This window comes from Engystomops pustulosus, chromosome 7, assembly GCF_040894005.1.
Source record: "Engystomops pustulosus chromosome 7, aEngPut4.maternal, whole genome shotgun sequence".
NCBI lineage: Eukaryota > Metazoa > Chordata > Amphibia > Anura > Leptodactylidae > Engystomops > Engystomops pustulosus.
The window spans coordinates 71,016,548-71,037,582 of record NC_092417.1 but is presented as its reverse complement, the minus strand read 5'-3'; the positions used below and the strand labels follow the sequence as shown (position 1 = coordinate 71,037,582).

General features: G+C 44.4%; 2 protein-coding genes across 4 annotated transcripts in view; one reads left to right on the top strand and one right to left on the bottom strand.

Annotated features, from left to right (window-relative positions):
- The window catches only part of EFCAB11 (EF-hand calcium binding domain 11), a 53,218-nt gene extending 45,284 nt beyond the window's left edge, over positions 1-7,934 (bottom strand). Inside the window, exon 1 of one of the 2 annotated variants that reach the window (XM_072116687.1) lies at positions 7,472-7,934. In XM_072116687.1, the coding sequence (XP_071972788.1) occupies positions 7,472-7,573 (102 nt within the window). In that variant the 5' untranslated portion in view covers positions 7,574-7,934. The remainder of the gene's footprint in view (positions 1-7,471) is intronic. The other variant, XM_072116688.1, reaches the window with a different exon arrangement.
- TDP1 (tyrosyl-DNA phosphodiesterase 1) overlaps positions 7,757-21,035 on the top strand; it is a 47,441-nt gene continuing 34,162 nt past the window's right edge. Inside the window, exons 1-5 of one of the 2 annotated variants that reach the window (XM_072116685.1) lie at positions 7,757-8,022; positions 16,475-16,986; positions 17,930-17,973; positions 18,614-18,669; positions 19,220-19,316. In XM_072116685.1, coding sequence (XP_071972786.1) covers positions 8,015-8,022; positions 16,475-16,986; positions 17,930-17,973; positions 18,614-18,669; positions 19,220-19,316 — 717 coding nt within the window. In that variant the 5' untranslated portion in view covers positions 7,757-8,014. Of the gene's footprint in view, positions 8,023-8,084; positions 8,625-16,474; positions 16,987-17,929; positions 17,974-18,613; positions 18,670-19,219; positions 19,317-21,035 lie in introns of those variants that run through there. The other variant, XM_072116684.1, reaches the window with a different exon arrangement.

Sequence of the window (21,035 nt, the reverse complement as noted above, 5' to 3'; positions counted from 1 at the left end):
CAGAAGAGGATCGCGCAGTCCCCGGGGCTGCGATGGGAGCAGCAGACCCACCCGGGGGGGTCCAATTCTTCTCAAATGCCCCTTGCACGCAGCGGTCAGGGGTTAACACCCACGATCGGAGAAATCTCCGATTGTGGGTGTTAGAGGCGGGTGTAAGCTATAATATATTTTGTGGGAACGCACCTCCCACAATGCAGTACTATTACGTCAAATGTCGGGAAGGGGTTAAATTACAATAAAACCTATATAAATTTGGTATCATTGTGATTGCTTTACCACATTTGGAATGTTTTTCCAGCTTCCCAGTACATGGCATGGAATAATAAACAATGTCACTAAGAAGTAAAATTTGTTACGCAAAAAAAATACACAGCTCTGTACATGGAAAAATGAAAATGTAAGGGATTTTTGAAGGTGGAGTGCGAAAAATGAATGAAAAAAAACCCTGCATTCTTAAGGGGTTAATACATGTTAAAAATGAACGGGATGGTATTGCCATCCACACTGGCTGACGCGTTTTGGGCAACTTATACAAATTGTGTGCCCTTAGTCATAGCAACATTTTGTGGCTGCAGTCCAGGCAGCAACGAATTCATGCATTAACCCCTTAAGGACGGAGGGTTTTTCGCCTCATTTCTCGCTCTCCAACTTCAAAAATCCATAACTTTTTCATTTTTCCGTGTACAGACCTGTGTGAGGGCTTATTTTGTGCGTAACAAATTTAACTTTCCCGTAATGTTATTTATTTTAACATGCCGTGTACTGCGAAGCTGAAAAAAAATTCCAAATGTGGAAAAATTGTGGGCTCAGTTTTTACGACTTTCACTCTTCGCTCCAAATAACACGCCTACTTTATTCTTTGGTTCGGTGCGATCGCGGTGATACCAAATTTATACAGGTTTTATTGTGTTTTAATACATTTTCAAAAATTAAACGAATGTGTACAAAAAAGAAAAATTTTTTTTTGCCATTTTCTGACGCTAATAACTTTTTCATACTTTTGCGCACGGAGATGTGTGAGGGGTCATTTTTTGCGAAATGAGGCGACGTTTTCATTGCTACCGTTTTGAGGTCTGTGCGACATTTTGATCATTTTTAATTTCATTTTTTATGTTATGTAAAAAGGTGTAAAAGTCGCATTTCGGACATTTGGGCGCCATTTCCCGCCTCGGAGGTCACCGCCGGCCGTAACCGTTTTTAGATTTTGATAGATCGGCATTTTGGGATGCGGCGATACCTAATATGTCTGTGATTTTTACTGTTTGTTATGTTTTATATCAGTTCTAGGGAAAGGGGGGTGATTTGAACTTTTAATATTTTATTAATTTTTTTTCTTTTTTAAACTTTTTTTTTTCTTTTTTTTTTCACTATCTTTTAGACCATCTAGGGTACATTAACCCTAGATGGTCAGATCGCTGCTACCATATACTGCAATACTTCTGTATTGCAATATATGGCATTTTTGCAGCACATTCATTACAATGAGCCACTGGCTCATTGTAAAGAATATGCAGCTGCCAGATAGCCTCGTGTCAAAAGAAGACACGAGGCTACCATGGCAACTGATCGCCGCCCCCCGATGACGTTCGGGGGGCGTGGCGATCGAAAAAAAGATGGCGGCGCCCACGCGACTTTGCCGGCGGCGTTTAGGGGGTTAATAGCCGCGATCGGTGCAAGCACCGACCGCGGTTATTAGCGGTGGGGGTTTTATGCATTATGCAAAAACCCCCACCTCTGTATGAAGAGGACTCAGCCCGTGAGCCCTCTTCATACATCCCTTATACCTCTGCGCCGTAGAGCTACGGCGCAGAGCGTTAAGGGGTTAAAAGATTTTTCAATGAAGATCAGCTGTGGTCTGGAGGCTGTTTGTTGAACTGTACCAATCCATTTACTTCTATGGAACATCTATAAGTGTATGTTATACTTTTCCAAAGTTTATCTGTTAGAAGCTCCTCTTTGCACCCCCTCCTTCTTCCAGCACCCTGTTGGCATGAAGCTGGAGGGGGAGCACACAGAGGCATACGGATTGGTGGCACCTAGCATCACAATTCTGAAAATTGTATAGATATTAAAGGGGACCTACCACCACGATTCTACCTCTAAAGGTAGAACGGGTGGTAGGTGGATGAATGGGACGTAAGGATAGCCCTTTTTGGGCTAATCCTTACATCCCGGCTATCCTTTTGTAAACTTTAATCAGTTGATATGCTAATTTAATTAAGCGGCTACTGGGGCGTGGAGTAGCCGGACATGAGGCTACTAGTCGCGGCTACTCCACGCCCCAGTAGCCTTGCTCCTCCGCCTACCGGGTAATCTTCGGTATCCTGCGGAGGACGCAGGCCTACGGGTGCGCGGCCGTAGCTCCGAGGCCGGCGCTACTGCGCATGCGCAGACGCGGGGTGCTCGGACGAGGGCACGCAGCTACGAGGTGCTGCGCGCCGAAGATTACATGGTAGGCGGAGGAACAAGGCTACTGGGGCGTGGAGTAGCCGCGACTAGTAGCCTCATGTCCGGCTACTCCACGCCCCAGTAGCCGCTTAATTAAATTAGCATATCAACTGATTAAAGTTTACAAAAGGATAGCCGGGACGTAAGGATTAGCCCAAAAAGGGCTATCCTTACGTCCCATTTATCCACCTACCACCCATTCTACCTTTATAGGTAGAATCGTGGTGGTAGGTCCCCTTTAACTGATAAAGTGAAAGTCAGGAGTGGGATTTGTATATTTAAAGGGAACCTGTCACCAGGGACCTCAGTTTCACTAAAGACAGAAGCCCATTACAGCTGGATTGCAAATATGTGTTTCATCTTTCTCTAAATATTTCCATTACAATATTACATACTACATACCTTGAGAATGCGGTTTCTATACCGAGTGCTTTTGCTCAAAAAACAATCATAAAATTCAGGACCTTTGGAAAGCTAGGTGCAGACTGGCTTCCGTACATAAAAGAGCTTCCTGAACTGTCCAGACAGGACTAATAAACATGAGCTGGATGACTCATACACAGCAGCTGGGGGATGGTGCAGCAATTGATTACTTCTGTCAGTCAGGGACAACAGAGTGATGAAGTATTCATGGCTTACGCTGGGTAGGACAAGGCTGAAGCAGTGCATAATTAGGGTGAGGAGAGCACAGAGCAGGCACAAGAGTGACAGGACCTCATTATTCTGAATGTTATACCGTATATACTCGTGTATAAGCCGAGATTTTCAGCACAAAAAATGTGCTGAAAAACCTCGCCTCGGCTTATACACGAGTCAATGATAAAAATAAATACATTAATACTCACCCTCCGGTGTCCCCGATGTTCCTCGTGGCTCCCGGCGGCTCCCGATCCCTGTCGCGGCTCCCGGCGGCTTCTTCACTCTTCACTGGCCGGGAGATCGCGCTGGCCGTCGCACACTGTGATGTGACGCTGTCGCCGCGGATGACGTCATCAGCGGCGACAGCGCGGCATCACAGTGTGCGACGGCCAGTGAAGAGTGAAGAAGCCGCCAGGAGCCGCGATGGGGATCGGAAGCCGCGACGAACATCGTGACAACGGAGGGTGAGTATTAAGTTTATTTCTTTATCTGTATACTGATGGGGGCAGGCTGTATACTACTGATGGGGGCAGGCTGTATACTACTGATGGGGGCAGGCTGTATACTACGGATGGGGGCAGGCTGTATACTACGGATGGGGGCAGGCTGTATACTACGGATGGGGGCAGGCTGTATACTACAGATGGGGGCAGGCTGTATACTACGGATGGGGGCAGGCTGTATACTACGGATGGGGGCAGGCTGTATACTACGGATGGGGGCAGGCTGTATACTACTGATGGGGGCAGGCTGTATACTACTGATGGGGGCAGGCTGTATGCTACTGATGGGGGCAGGCTGTATGCTACTGATGGGGGCAGGCTGTATGCTACTGATGGGGGCAGGCTGTATGCTACTGGGGGCAGGCTGTATACTGCAAGGGGACAAGCTGTATACTACTGGGGGCTGGCTGTATACTACTGGGGGCTGGCTGTATACTACTGGGGGCTGGCTGTATACTACATGGGGGCTGGCTGTATACTACATGGGGGCTGGCTGTATACTACATGGGGGCTGGCTGTATACTACATGGGGGCTGGTTGGCTGTATACTACATGGGGGCTGGCTGTATACTACACCCTCGGCTTATTCTCGAGTCAATAGGTTTTCCCAGTTTTCGTGGTAAAATTAGGGGTCTCGGCTTATACTCGGGTCGGCTTATACTCGAGTATATACGGTAATTGTTTTTTCAGCAAAACCACTCAGTTCAGGGATTAAACAAGATATGTTTCTACATCAGTGTAGCTACAGCATTCTCAAGGTATGTTTGGTTTATAATGCATAAAAGCAAACGGTAGATTTCCTTTAACACTGAAGTCAAGGTGGGAAGCCATGAAAGCCGCCTACCATGATTGACATCATACATCGGACTCCTGGAGATGTAATAATAATAATCTTTATAAAGCGCCATCAAATTCTGTAGGGCTTTACAAATCATAGGGGACAAATACAAATATAATATTGCATTACAGAGTACAAACAGTCATATGGAACAATAGGAGTGAGAGCCCTGCTCACAAAAGCTTACAGTCTATGAGGATGAGGGTTGACACAAGAGGTAAAATAGCTTGTATAATGGTCCAGCCATTCTTTATAAGAGAAGAGAATAAAATAATTTAATAAATAAAAATGTTGCTGCTTGAACCAGTCATCAAAGCCCAAGGTGAAAGTGACTGCAGAGAAGCCTGGAGCTTGGTATCTATCTGGTGTTTGCAAGATAAGCGACGGGAGGAGGACATAGGATAGATTAGTTAAGAGAGAGTTGACATTTCATGCAGTTAGCGAGTGTGATAGGCTTGCATAAAAAGATGGTTTTTAGGCGCACATTTGAAACTTTGGAGGGTGGGTATTAGTCTGAGTCAGGGCATTCAACAGAATTGGTGCAGTTCGGGAGAAGTCCTGGAGACATGAGAAAAGAGAGATAGGGAGGTTCAGCATTATGCAGAGCTTTGGATGGGGATGAAGATTATTATTTTAAACTAAATTCGGAAGGAGACAGGCAACCAGTGCAGTGATTGCCACAAGCTGGAGGCATCCGTGTAGCGTTTGTCTGCTGCATTAAGCATAGATTGTAGAGGGCAGAGTTTAGTAAGTGGAAGACCAATTAGTAGGGAGTTACAAGTAGTCTAGACGAGAGTGAATCAGCGCAACAATTAGCATTTTAGAAGCTTCCATTGTCAGAAATGGTCGGATTCTAGAGAAGTTTCTGAGATGCATGCGGCAAGAGATTGACCTCTCCTTTGCACCGTATATTCAGAGTGCAGCACAACCCCAAGACAGCGGGCCTTCTGCCTCGGTACTATAGTGATCCCACAGACCGAGATGGAGAGGTCAGAGTTGGGTCAGTTAGTAGATGGTGGAAAGATATGGTGAAGGGGGCTTTCTGAGGGAGAAAGAGCTTGACTTCAGTGTTAAAATCGCAGCCTCCTTTACTTTATACAACCATTTTTCATACCACTTCAAAGTTGATTTTTCTGGATAACACCACACTCATGAAAGAAACACTATCTGGAAGGTGTTCAGCTGCTTGGCAACATACTGGGAGTGGTTTATTAGGTCAATTTCTGCTGACAGATTGCCTCTAAGGAATTTGGTTTATTGACCATTAATTCTCGCTCGCCTGCAATTTAAGTAAATCTACAGTCCTTACTATAACAGCAGATTAAACTGCATAGGGATGTGCCATCCAAGAGGTTAAGGGAAACCAACCATTTGATTTGATGCATTATGAAGCAAACATATCTTGAGAATGCTGTAGCTACATTGATGCAGGATCATATGTTGTTTAATCCCTGAGCTGAGTGGTTTTGCTGATAAAACAGATATATATCATTATGATAATGAAGCTCTGTCACTTCTATGGCTGCTTCAGAGCTTCTCCTAGCACATGCGTTTTTTTTACTGTAGGAGAGGATGATTTAATCCCTGGTTTGTGCTTGAAGACAGAATAATCAATTTCTGCACCATCCCCCAGCTGCAGTGTATGAGTGATTCAGCTCAGGTTGATTAGTCATGTCTTAACTGACCTCCATTTGTAATTACATTACAAGCTCTGTGTCTAATGTGTTTATCTAGGCAGCCAGCCTGACCCAGCTTTCCCAAGGTCCTGAACATTAAAATAGTTTTTTCAGCAAAACCACTCAGGGATTGACCAAGATATGATCCTGCATCAGTGCAGCTACAGCATTCTCAAGAATGTTTGCTTCATAATGCATCAAATGGTAGGTTTCCTTTAAGGTGCCAAATTATTAGTAAAGCTCTGCTGTGATGCAGGGTATTAGAACTGTCACCCTATGCTGATGCTTAGCCTGACACACAGCCTGTAGGATCCTGCCACTGCCAGGGCCTTACAGGCATGGACAGGTGGGGGGTCTTAGCTCAGACTACAGGGTTGGCATATCACCAATAAGAGTCCCTCCTCCAATAAACACTTCAGGGGCACGGATTGTGCAGGGAATCTCGTTGCTTTTATTCAAATGCAGTGGTCACGTTGACAGCGGCATTTAAAGGGTGGTACACAGGGATGGTTCAGGTCTGATGCAGAGTTTAATCGGCATCTGCTCCACAACATCGACGCTGAGCAATATTAGTGGGACTTGGCAGCTTGCTAGCACAGTGCGAAGTGCCAAGAGGTTAAGGGAGTATGAGAGGGCTCACTGGCTGAACCCTCTCTATACGTGCTGGGCGTTTGTGTCATGTTGCAGCAAACGACCACCAATAACAACTCCATGTGACATAATTGCAAAGCGATGATCAGTTATTTATAAGACTCCAGGACCTGTCATTGCTGAAGATCTGTAACAGCATGCCAGTGGCACACTTTTACAGATCTATAGCAAATTCTCCAAATTGCAGTATATGGTAGTAGCAATCAGACTTCCTAGGTTTAAAGGAAACCAACCACTACTTACTAAAGGTAAATCCAACGGTTGTTTCCTCCTCCCTTCCCAAATTATCGTTCTCCAAACCTTTTATATAACTTAACCGGATTTATCTAACAAATATACAAATTTTCTATCGCATAGAGTAGCCTTTGCTAGATCAAGTTTAGATCAGGTTAGGAAGTATTAACCGTTTCCGCCAATGCCCTTTTTCAAATTTACAGTTACTGTTTTTTGCTCACCTTTTTTCAAAACCCATATCTTTATAAGGACTTGTTTTCTGCACAGTAAATTATACTTCCTGGGGCAGCATTAAATTTTCCATCCCGTGTATTGGGAAGCGGGAAAAAAAAATTCAAATTCTTGACAAAAATCGCTTATGCACCATTTTTTTGTGGGCTCTGTTTCTACAGCTTTCACGGTCTGCTCCAAATGAGCCCTGCACCTTTCCTCCCCTAGTCTTTGGGTTGTCATACTGTCAGGCAGAAGATATAACTAATTACCAGGACTCCGACCTTCCCGCCGAAGATGTACAGGCCGGGAGAGGATGTTACCTGCAGATACCTCCTCCGGTCACTCTCCCTCACACTCCCCGCTGCAAACATCTTCCAGACGTGACAGGCCCTGCAGCCGCCTCAACAAGACGCGTCTCTATAGCGACCCAAAATCCAAAACAGCCGCTCAAATCTAAAGCTGCTCCTGACTGGACGGCGTAAGCAAACGTCAGTTGTAAACAACGCGGCTATTGGTTCTCGGAAAGAAGCCCTATTTTCTGGCGTTTGTAGTCCTTAGTATTAATATGCCGGTGTAGGGACCGCCCGTCCACTACTACATGCCACAGCGAGCCCTGTAATGAGCCCCAGCCGTTATTGTGTCATGACCGGAGCCGCGCTACTAGAAGTTGCATAAGAAAAAGAATGCGCCACCAGGGGGCAGCACACAGTAGCCGGCCGCACTATTATAGTGAGAGCAGGGAATTACTTATACGTCGTGTGCGCAATGCGTGACGTCATCAGTCAGCGACACATGTGGAACTGAGCCGCAGAATGAACAGGTGACCGCAGGAGCGCAGCGATGCTTTGTGACAGATGGAGGGGGCGGGGAGAACGGGAGGGGAAGGTATAGACGGCTGCCACGTGCGGTCCTATCATACGACATACAGTTATTCCCTTCTACAGACTTATGCCCTGTGACGGCTGTGTACAAACCTGATCACAATAATCCATACTGCCATGTCCCGGTGATGCTGTCATGTGTTTGATACCCATATACATATGACTTCTCATCATACCTGTTCTTAGGTTTGCCATCAGTACTAGATCTCACCAAGCAGCTGTTGGCTGCGGCCACTGGTGCCAAAACTGGAAGTTCACCTACCTGCTCTTCAGGTGCTGTTGAGGGTGCAGGCGGGTGACCTCTACTATCTGATACTGATGACATAGATGTACATCCCCTGTCTGGAACTTGCACATTTAAAAAACCGAGGATGAGGGAGCCCCCTGGGTCAAGCACTGTTATTAGAAAGGTGTCATGTTTTCCTTTCTGTATGAATTTTAAAAACCGGAAGACTGGTGGCACACATGGAGCTCAGGTTTGCATTGAACTATGCATGCATATTAAACGTATGCCTTTTTTTTTTTTGGCCGCATTCATACGGTGAGTGATTTTGGATCAATCTTTGAAATTGTGAAAGAGACTGCCATGTTGACTACCATTAAACTGCATGTAATTTTGCCCTATCTGTCTCCATGTTGTGTTTTGAAATGCATCCAAAAAACACAACATGTATGCGGACTTCTTGTTTGCTTGTGTGTTTTGCAAGTTTTCAAAACGCAATGTTTGACATGTTTTAACCCCTATCTGCAGTTGGATGTAATAGTACGCCTTGCGGGAAGATACTTCTCGTACCAACAGAGATAGCACCAGAAGTAGCGGGTGTCAGCTGTGTATCACAGCTGACACCACGCTCTAACACCAGCAATCAGAGTGTTAACCCCTAGGGATCGGTTCTCCCATGCTGTTTATCCGAGGATCTCATCCTCTTCTGGGTAGCTTCGAGGTTTGCCAAGTGTCCTGGGAGTGCCCGATGTTCCTGGCAGTCAGACCCTATCTGGGTCTCACTGTAAACTGTCTCTGCATGCTTGTCTTGAACTTAAACCAGCGATCAGAGCGTCGCTGGTTCAAGTTTGTACAAAGTTTAAACAAAAGTTTAACCCCTTAATGCTCTGCGCCGTAGCTCTACGGCGCAGAGGTATAGGGAATGTATGAAGAGGGCTCACTGGCTGAATCCTCTTCATACAAGGGTGGGGGTTGTTGCATATTGCAGCAAACCCCCACCGCTAATAACCGCGGTCGGAGTTTGCACCGATCGCGGCTATTAACCCTTTCATTGCCACCGGCAAAGTCGCCGGCGGCATTTAAAAGACGGCGGCGCGTGGGTGCCGCCATCTTTATTACGATTGCCGCGTCCCCGAACGTCATCGGGGGGCGGCGATCGGTTGCCATGGTAGCCTCGGGTCTTCGTTTGAAGCCAGTGGCTCATTGTAATGAATGAGCTGCAAAAATGCCATATATTGCAATACAGAAGCATTGCAGTATATGGTAGGAGCGATCTGACTATCTAGGGTTAATGAACCCTAGATGGTCTAAGAATTAGTGAAAAAAAAAAGTTAAAAAAATAAATAAAAAAAATTAATAAAATATTAAAAATTCAAATCACCCCCCTTTCCCTAGAACTGATATAAAACATAATAAACAGTAAAAATCACAGACACATTAGGTATCGCCGTGTCCCAAAATGCCAGATCTATCAAAATATAAAAACGGTTATGGCCGGCGGTAACCTCCGAGGCAGGAAATGGCGCCCAAATGTCCGAAATGCGACTTTTATGCCTTTTTACAGCACATAAAAAATGGAATAAAAAATTATCAAAATGTCGCACAGACCTCAACATAGTAGCAATGCAAACGTCGGCTCATTTCGCAAAAAATGACACCTCACACAGCTCCGTGCGCCAAAGTATGAAAAAGTTATTAGCTTCAGAAGATGGCAACATTTTTTTTTTCTTTTTTGTACACATTCGTTTAATTTTTGAAAATGTATTAAAACACAATAAAACCTGTATAAATTTGGTATCACCGCGATCGCACCAAACCAAAGAATAAAGCTGAGGTGTTACTTTGAGCACAGAGTGAAAGTCGTAAAAACTGAGTCCACATGAACGTGACGCACGTTTTTGTTTTTTTTCAATTTTTCCACATTTGGAATTTTTTTTCAGCTTCGCAGTACACGGCATGTTAAAATAAATAACATTACGGGAAAGTAAAATTTGTTACGCACAAAATAAGCCCTCACACAGGTCTGTACAAGAAAGAATGAAAAAGTTATGGATTTTTAAAGGTGGAGAGCGAGAAATGAGCGAAAAAACCCTGCGTCCTTAAAGGGCACCTACCACCCCGATTCTACCTATAAAGGTAGAAGGGGTGGTAGGTGGATGGATGGGATGTGAGGATAGCCCTTTTTTGGGCTAATCCTCACGTCCCGGGCGTCTTTTACAAAACTTTATTACATCTATATGCAAATTTTTTTATGCGGCTACTGGGGCGTGGAATAGCCGGAAATGAGGCTACTAGTCGCGGCTACTCCACGCCCCAGTAGCCGCGTTACTCAGCCTACCAGATCATCTTCGGTGCGCAGCTCCTGGTAGCTGCGCGCCCTCGTCCGAGTCCCCTGCGTTCTGCGCAGAACGCAGGCCTTCGGCTGCGTGGCCGCGGCTCCGGGGCCGGAACTACTGCGCATGCGCTGTAGCCAGGGGACTCGGACGAGGGCGCGCAGCTACCAGGAGCTGCACGCCGAAGATTTCCTGGTAGGCGGAGTAACGCGGCTACTGGGGCGTGGAGTAGCCGCGACTAGTAGCCAAAAAAGGGCTATCCTCACGTCCCATCCATCCACCTACCACCCCTTCTACCTTTATAGGTAGAATCGGGGTGGTAGGTTCCCTTTAAGGGGTTAAAACATTTAAATAAAAAATAAGCCCCTAACATAACACATTCCCATTAAAACACTTATTAAAGATTAACCCCCCTACACACACATTTGGTTTCTTTGTGGTCCGTAACAATCATTTTGGACCAGCACGATGAACGCTGCAAGAAAACCCCCTCAAAATGTCCTGAAAAAAGAATATACCCTCAAATAATGCTCTAAAAAGTGATTTAACACAGTCATTTTGTACATTACGGCACAGTCCTTTTTTTTTTTTTTTTTTTTTTTTTATCGGACCAGTGTCTCCTCCTGTTATAATAACTTTTCAACACTTTTACTTGTCTTATTTTTTGAGATTTTTTTCTTGTGACATACTGTAGTTTATATTAGGAATATACACTCACCGGCCACTTTATTAGGTACACCATGCTAGTAACGGGTTGGACCTCCTTTTGCCTTCAGAACTGCCTCAATTCTTCGTGGCATAGATTCAACAAGGTGCTGGAAGCATTCCTCAGAGATTTTGGTCCATATTGACATGATGGCATCACACAGTTGCCGCAGATTTGTCGGCTGCACATCCATGATGCGAATCTCCCGTTCCACCACATCCCAAAGATGCTCTATTGGATTGAGATCTGGTGACTGTGGAAGCCATTTGAGTACAGTGAACTCATTGTCATGTTCAAGAAACCAGTCTGAGATGATTCCAGCTTTATGACATGGCGCATTATCCTGCTGAAAGTAGCCATCAGATGTTGGGTACATTGTGGTCATAAAGGGATGGACATGGTCAGCAACAATACTCAGGTAGGCTGTGGCGTTGCAACGATGCTCAATTGGTACCAAGGGGCCCAAAGAGTGCCAAGAAAATATTCCCCACACCATGACACCACCACCACCAGCCTGAACTGTTGATACAAGGCAGGATGGATCCATGCTTTCATGTTGTTTCATGTGCAAATTGTATCCTCAGTTTCCTGTTCTTAGCTGAAAGGAGTGGCACCCGGTGTGGTCTTCTCCTGCTGTAGCCCATCTGCCTCAAAGTTCGACGTACTGTGTGTTCAGAGATGCTCTTCTGCCTAACTTGGTTGTAACGGGTGGCGATTTGAGTCACTGTTGCCTTTGTATCAGCTCGAACCAGTGTGCCCATTCTCCTCTGGCATCAACAAGGCATTTCCGCCCACAGAACTGCCGCTCACTGGATGTTTTTTCTTTTTCGGACCATTCTCTGTAAACCCTAGAGATGGTTGTGCGTGAAAATCCCAGTAGATCAGCAGTTTCTGAAATACTCAGACCAGCCCTTCTGGCACCAACAACCATGCCACATTCAAAGGCACTCAAATCACCTTTCTTCCCCATACTGATGCTCGGTTTGAACTGCAGGAGATTCTTTTGACCATGTCTACATGCCTAAATGCACTGAGTTGGCGGCATGTGATTGGGTGATTAGAAATTAAGTGTTAATGAGCAGTTGGACAGGTGTACCTAATAAAGTGGCCGGTGAGTGTAATTTTGCAGATTGGTAGCAAAAAATTTTAGTCATAAAGTCATACCACAAATTTAGAAGGTATATAGTTTTAGTAGTTTTAAAATTGCGTGCACTACTACATCCACCACACTACTACCTCCTCCACATATGGCCTGCACCACTACTCCTAATACTACTACTATCACACGTATAAGTGCAGTTGTGGGGGGGGGGGGGGGGACACCGGACGGTGCTGGGGATAACGCAAGGAAAAATGGATGATGGGGGGGGGGGGGGTTAATTGTGTTTTTGCGCACAGTATCAACAGGACACATCATAAGTATTCCACTCTCCAACGCCACCAAATGCAGAATGGCGGCATGACTTACACCTGTATTGACTTGGATCACTGTCACTGGCCAGTCTGTATTGACTGGCCAATGGCAGTGATTGACATCGCAGGACCAAATTGGTCCTGTGATGTCATAGGGGCGCATCGATAGGGGTCACCCCTCTGCGTTGAAATAAGATAACTTACAAATTTCTAAACTGATTTGAAGTACAATGTGTCATGTAAAGACAATCTCAAACACCCCTGGATATTTTAAAGCGTTCCAAAGCTATAACCACTTATACTGACACAGGGCAGATTTGAAAAATGGGGCTGTGTCCTAGAGTCCCAGAGTCTTGAAGGGGTTAATTGAATCCACCTGATTCTCTTGTATCTGTAAAAACACAGTTTTGTTGGATTTTGTTTGCTTTCAATTTTCGTTCTCCCTGTTTTTTGTGCATGTGTTTGAAAATGCCCTTTTAAAATAAAGACAAAATTATTTTCTTTATTTTAGTTATTTGGCCAAAACAGAGTAGACAGTCCCCATATGTGGGACTTGCCTGGAGGCACTTGAGAAGGCAGTACTTATAGCATACAGTACAGTACTACAGTAGGGTGTAGATTTACAGTTTTTGTTCTGGGTTTGTACAGGTAAAGAACAACCCCTCCCAGTGATGTTATGCTTCCCTGTAAAATTCTCATTTACACTTAATAAATAAGTGATTCCTTCAGGCCTGTGGCGATAAGCGGCGTCTGCTGTGTGGGTCTTGCTTGAATCTTGGGTATAATGATGTGAGTTGTCTGGACTCTAGGCTAATTCTGTTCACCAGCCCTGAGTGTGAGCGGCTCATCAGCAGATGGCGGAGGCAGAATTCAACACTCAATGTTCTACAACTATGACGTCTGGGACTCTGGAATAAGCCAAGCGGGATTGATTTACTCATCAGTGGTGCAAAGTATCAGCAGAAACAGATGTTGCTTATTAATAATGTCAGTCTGTGGCCGTGTGCATGGCTTTAATAATGCAGCACCGCCTTACCTGCCCAAACTCACTGCTGTGATTTATACATCTACTTTTTCAGAATAACTTGGTTACTTATGGATTATTACCTATGTAAGGAAGAGAAGGGAAATGTCAGCTTCAGGTTAGGGCTACATGTGGACTTAGGGCTGTGATGTTTTCATATTCTACACAAAGAATGCAAGGAGCTTGTGAGGTCCTTGAATAGAATCCTTAGTAATCCAAAGGAGGGGGTTCCTGTTACTAAATCCAACGCAAAGGCTGAGAGGGAGGGGCTTGCCTTATTTCAGATGTGTTTCACTAGATGAGCAATTTGTTTAGCAAACTCCAACAATCTCATACTTCCAATCAGATTATCATGATCTGTGGGTTCCCAGCAGTCCGACACTCACTGATCAGCTTGTTATCCCCTATCCTGTGGATAGAAGATAACTTAGTATGGCGGCTAGCATACAGCCACCATAGAAGTGCATTGTGCACAGTATGGAGAGCACACACGTGTCACCGTACAGTGCCATTACTGGAAAAAGACAGCATGCTCTATCTTTTGCTGAAAGTACAGCCCGGCAGCATGCCTCCCCATGGAGAGGGGATGGGTGAGGAGTGCTCACCCCTCCAATTCTCCAGCCGAACAATGCTACACCCAGGTCCTAGGCGGGGAGTAGCAGACGTTCATGTGGAAAGAACAGTTTGTTCAACCCATTAAAAGATATGCACTATAGCAGTGATGGCGAACCTTTTAGAGACAGAGTGCCCTAACCGCAACGAAAATCCACTTATTTACTGTGAAGTGCCAACGTGGCAGTAACTTATTGCTACCTCTCCTTCGACATCTTTCAATTGTATCGGCTGCCAATACAATTGAAAGAAAGAGGGCAAATTCAAACTCTCATTGTAGGTTCTCTCCAGGGTCTCTCTGTACAGGAAGAACGGTGAGTCCATCAGGAGGACCCCCAAAGATAATGCACTTCTTTCAAAACCTTCTCACTTTTCCTGCAGTTCCAAACAGTCAATGAAGTATCACTGTAAAATAGCGCTCAGAGCAGCATCTAAGTTGCCTGGGACTGCAGAAAGAATTGATGGATTTGGTCCTGTTTGGTGAACTCTGTCCTGGGGCGATGGCCTGAGTGCCCACAGAAAAGGCTCTGAGTGCCACCTCTGGCACCCGTGCCATAGGTTCGCCACCACTGCACTATAGGTTAATTGCCACATGGAAAATCTCCATCATTTACGCTACATGAGCATTCGCCCTGTAAGGCCGCGGTCACACGTACCGCTAGGCGTCCGTTCATAACGCGACGCTAGCTCACAGGGGGCGGTCCTCGTCCCAAATGCACATGCGATTGATAAGCCGATCGCATGCAGTTCTCTGGAAACGCATGTGCATTTGGCCCGAGGACCCCCTATCCCCCCTCCCCCCAGTGCGCTAGCGCTGCGTTATGATTGGACGCCTAGCGGTACGTGTGACCACGGCCTAAGGGTGCGACCACGCGTTCAGTTTTTAAGATGCAGGTTGATCCAGTATATGACCAAACGATTATTTACAAAGATTCAGTTAAATCTACCATCAAAATCAAGCATGATATATTTGTTATGGCCACCTTCCTTACAAAATTAAGTTTACAAACTAAGTTTTAAAAGAGTTTGTGAAACTACAGCACTGTGAGGCCCTGGTAACACCCCCAGATCCCCTCCGTTCTGTAGCTTCACTGTGCATGAGCACTCTCCCCCCTCCCCCCTTCTCTGTATTAGATTACAGCAGGCCAAGTGCCGATGGAGCAGAGGGGAGGATGAGATGTGCATAGTGTCAGGGCCGGCTCCAGGTTTTAGTGGGCCCCTTCGTGGGCCGCCCTCCAGTGGCCAAACTGTCCCCTCCCCCCCCCCGCGCGGTCACGCTGCCCTTGCAGCTCATTTACATCATTTTAAAAGATTTTAGAAGGAAGAAGACCATGGGTAGCAAATGTAAGATTGCCACAGTGCCTGGATCCATGAGTAAGTGTCCCTTGTTTATCCATGCTTGATTTTGATGGTACCACAATTAATGTCCACATGTGGGGTGTCTCCATACTCAGGAGAAATTGCATAAAAAATTTTAAGATGGGTTTTCTCTTTTTATCTTTTGAAAATGTGTAAATTCTAGGGCTAAATGAATGTATTACCAACAAAATTAGAAATTTCATCTCCATTTTGCAGCGCTCAAAAGATTCTAAATCTTCCTAAAAGCAGTAAAACTAGTAAATAGTTCGAAGGGTGTACTTTTGAAAATGGGTATGTTTTTAAAGATTCTTATTGTGTAACCCTGTAAGCAAGGGTTTTTTTTCCTCTCAAACTTGCTGCATGTTATGCCTAGATTAACTGGCCCAGAGGCTGATAGTAGCTGAACTAAACTGAGCATGCAGTGTGTTTGATAGAATGAAATCTCTCTCATGTACAACTGGTCTTATGGTGGTTTTACATTATTGTTTTTAGTCAGAGAAAAGACGTCCATGTACACACAATTTCCTAACCTGACCATGGCTGTGCCATTCCAGAGTGAATGCCCACATTTATTTCACCAGGAAAACAGGGCTGTGGAGTTGAAGTTAGTGAAATTGAGGAGCTGGAGGCAATGAGTTATTTATGTCATACCGTGAATGACTGCTAATCTAAAACACAAAAACAATCGCAAAACAGAGATGTACTATTCTTATTTTTGCAGGAGTGCTGGTTCCCAGCAGGGTAGTTATGGCAAGTGGACTTTGTCCAGTAGTGAAGATGAGTCTGAAGATCAGGGAACATCTTCTACCTCTTCATCTAAAGTGAAGGTCAGTCCTCCTCCTCAGTACCCCTGCTCTGATGCCAGGAAGGAATCTTACAAGAGGAAATCAAATCCTCTAAAGTTTGAAGAAATCCCGGGTAAGGAGCCATCACCAGCCAAGAAACCAAAAATAGACAGAGAGGACTCGGGCTGGTGCCTGTCGAGCAGTGAAGACGAGTCCCAGCAGGAAAAGACTCCAAAGTTGGAGAGTGTTGGGTCATCTAATAAAGTGGAAAAGGCAAATCTGCAGAAGGAAAGAAGGCGTAGCCCAGTCTCCGTTGACAAATATCGAACCCCTAGTGATGCTCAGGACCCTTGGGATGTATTGCAATCTGGGGAGCCATTTTGCTTTTACTTGACTAAAGTCACAGGTGTTAAACCCAAATATAACACAGGAGCGCTCCACATTAAAGGTAAGTAACAGACAGGTAAATATCACGTTCTCCTCCACGAAAAGAAAATCTAGATTGTGTTCAGTTATCTTTGGTTTATTAAACAGTGCGTGAGATCTACTGACTCCTCAGGATATACAGTACTTTTAGATTTTTTAGCTTTAGCTTATAAATATGTGACATATATAAAAATATATATGTCAATTAAATATAATATATATTATATTAAATATACAAGCGGTCCCCTACTTAAGAACACTCGACTTACATACGACCCCTGGTTACAAACGGAGCTCTGGATATTGGTAATTTATTGTACTTTAGTCCTAGGCTACAATAATCAGCTATAACAGTTATCACTGGTGTCTGTAATGAAGCTTTGGTGTTAATATTGATTCTTATGACAACCCAACATTTTTAAAATCCAATTGTCACAGAGACCAAAAAAGTTCTGGCTGGGATTACAACGATATAATATACAGTTCCGACTTACATACAAATTCAACTTAAGAACAAACCTACAGACCCTTTGAGAAGTTATCTTTACAAACATGCAATAAATACATCATAATACTTTTATGCAAGTAACATCCAGGTAATTCTAGGGTGTTGATGAAGTGGTGTACCTGGCACTACCTATGCAAGAACAAAACTTCTAGGGCATGCACGACCAAACAATCAGGCATTCAATTCACATCTACTGTTGAGTGCTGCTACTTTTCCTCCATGTTTTAGTAGAAGTGGGGGTGTTTAACCTCTTTAACCTTTTCCTTGCATTTGGTTGACTGGCAAGATACCCCTCAGTGTGGTGCAACTGGTGAGGTCTCCACCCCTTTAGGTCACAACCTCCCACTCCTTCTATGGAATGACTGCTGAGTTCTCCTTCCTATGAAGTGGCTGCCATCATTTTAGAAGTTTATAGTTTTGTCCTTTTAACACATAAATTGATCATTTTCTCTTTCAGATATTCTGTCACCTCTCTTTGGGACCCTGGTTTCTTCAGTTCAGGTATGTACCCATTCTAGGTAGGATACAACATGAATCATTTTATACAAAGAACCCTATTAAAGTTGTCTTTTCCATGGAGACTTACATGTATATTATACATGCAGATGAAAAGGTGTATTTAATGTTGTATGGCCTGAAATAGATGGTCTGGCTTCACTTGCCAAAGGTTTATAGTCTTATGTTTGTCCATAGACCAAATATCTAATGTCTATAAACTTCCTTGCCCTTACATGAATGCAGTGTGAAACAGGGAGACAAATAAATGTCAAACAACTTCCTTTCCTCCCTTTATATTATTCACTTGTAGTACTCTATTGACCGCAGCATTGTGGGGTTAAACACCTAGTGATATCACTGACCACAGGCTTTGCTGTAGGAGCCCAGATATTAGTCACCATTGGGCTGACACATTAACCACAAATGCCCAAGGTCTGAAGCTATGATATAACTGTCCCTTATCTATATAATTACAGTGTTTTATAGGTTGAATAGCGGTAGTTCTCAACAGACTAACTTGGTTTTATGCTCCAGTAAGACTCAGATGATGCTTTAATAAGACTTTTGAAGCTTTGTATTTGAAAATAATTGATTACAAATTACGAATTAACATTTATTCTGCATTGTGTTTTTATTTCACTAGTTTAACTACTGCATAGATATTGCCTGGCTTGTGAAGCAGTACCCAGAGGAATTTCGGTGAGTTTTTTTTTTTTTTCTTTTTTAATCCTTTTTCCAGTAGAAATATAAATATTTAGGAGATATAATAAATCATGTAATATGGATAGTTTAAATTAAGAATATACTGGGGCACATTTACTTAAAACAATGCAAACTACACTGTTTGCCTGTGCAGAGGGCACCAGTTTAATGAATTGTGGAGCACGTTCTTCATGAATCTGGCGTTTCCTGCACTGCTTCGACATAGTGCACCAACCAATTTGTGTCGTGTGAAGAATAGCGCAGCCGCAACACAAAAGGGTCGTGTATGACACATATGTGGCATAGGCACTTCTTATATAGATGTGTAAAGTCCAACAGAAAATCTTGGCAAGGTCCATAGTAAATGTCCCATAGTAAGTCCCATTGTGTCATCCAGTCGGTCACTTTCCTTGACAATGACAATCTATCAGCTGTAAGGATTGTTATGTTGGTGGACATGAAGGATTCTATTCACCGTCCGCAAACAGAAAATAATTTCTCTAACCAGCGTTTAGTTTTCACCCAGTATGTTGTAATGTTTTGACAGGGATAAACCATTATTGATTGTTCATGGCGAGAAGCAGGAATCCAAAACTCGGCTACATGAAGATGCTCATCCGTATGAGAATGTCCGGCTGTGCCAGGTATTTACATCTGATTTCATAAGTCTTTACCGATCTATTGAATGAATAAAGTATATAGCGTATCTCACTTTTGAACAACCTTTGCAGCAATCCATATTCTAATGTGTGTACATGTGTGGAGTACTGTCAGTAAATCCCCCCCTCAGATAATAATATTTTTAAAAAAGTGCAGTGCAACCATTCCAAAATTATTCCTCCACATGCCATTAAACTTTCACATTCTGTTCCCAAAGTTGCATCACCATCTATGCAAATAACCCTACTTGAGTCAATCTGCATCTTCCTCAGTGACAAGTCCAGCATATTCATACATCTCCAACACAGCCGCGCCTGCAGCATGAGAGAGGGAACTGAGGTGATTTCTCTTCAGTGGGTCAAACACAGCGAACCTCATTCACCTCTCCCTCTGTCCCCCCTCCCTTATTCTCTTCAGCCAGTCACTTACAGCCAGTGTCTCAACTCCATCATTTCCCCTCCAATGTACACTGGGTGAAGACTTAATTCCCCCTCCCTCCTCCATAGAACATGTAATCTGACACCTGTCTGAGCTTCTGTCTTGGTGCTTCCAAGACGCAATTTACTAAAACTTGAAGGAAAGGAAAATTGGTAGGGAAGGGTAAGAGCTAAGTGAGTGCAGGCAGATAGGGAGAAGGAAGCAACTCTCATTGCAAACTCGTAACGAAAGAATAGTAAAATCATTAGCAAGTGGGGTCAGGAGAAGAAACTGCAGGTAGTGAGCACAGGGCAGATGCATTCAGTGTGTCAACCCATAATTGTCCTATCAGCAGGCATGGCGGAGCACAAGATGTATCTGTTGACAGTCTTTGTTTCACCTAGCACTCATTAGTAGCACAACTTTCATATTTAAAAAGCACCATAGAAAAGGAAAGCTGTGGTTATACAGGCAGTCCCCGGGTTACGTACAAGATAGGTTCTGTAGGTGTGTTTTTAAGTTGAATTTGTATGTAAGTCAGAATTGTATATTTTATAATTGTAGCTCCACCCACATTTTTTTTTTTGGTCTCTGTCTCTGACAATTGGATTTTAAAAATGTTGGATTGTCATAACAATAAAGCTTCATTACAGACACCTTTGATAACTGTTACAGCTGTTTATTGTAGCCTAAGGCTCAAGTACAGTAAATTACAAATTTCCAGAGGTCCGTTTGTAACTAAAAGTTATCTGTAAGTCGGGTGTTCTTAAAGGGCACCTACCACCACGAATCTACCTATAAAGGTAGATCGGGTGGTAGGTGGATGTATGGGACGTGAGGATAGCCCTTTTTAGAGCTAATCCTCACGTCCCCCCTAGCATACCATAAACTTTATTGCCCTAATATGTTAATTTAATTAAGCGGCTACCGGGGCGTGGAGTAGCCGGACACGAGGCTACACGGCGCGGCTACTCCACGCCCCAGTAGCTGCTTTCCCCCGCCTACCCTGTGATCTTCGGCCTCGTTCCCGAGATCGCGCATCTTGGCCGGAGTTACTGCGCATGCGCAGAACTCCGGCTTCTCGGACGAGGGCGCGCAGCTGCCAGGAGCTGCGCGCCGAAGATCACAGGGTAGGTGGGGGAAAGCAGCTACTGGGGCGTGGAGTAGCCGCGCCGTGTAGCCTCGTGTCCGTCTACTCCACGCCCCGGTAGCCGCTTAAAGGAAACCTACCACTTCTGAAGGTAGGTATGAGATACAAACACCGGGCACCAGCTCAGGGTGAGCTG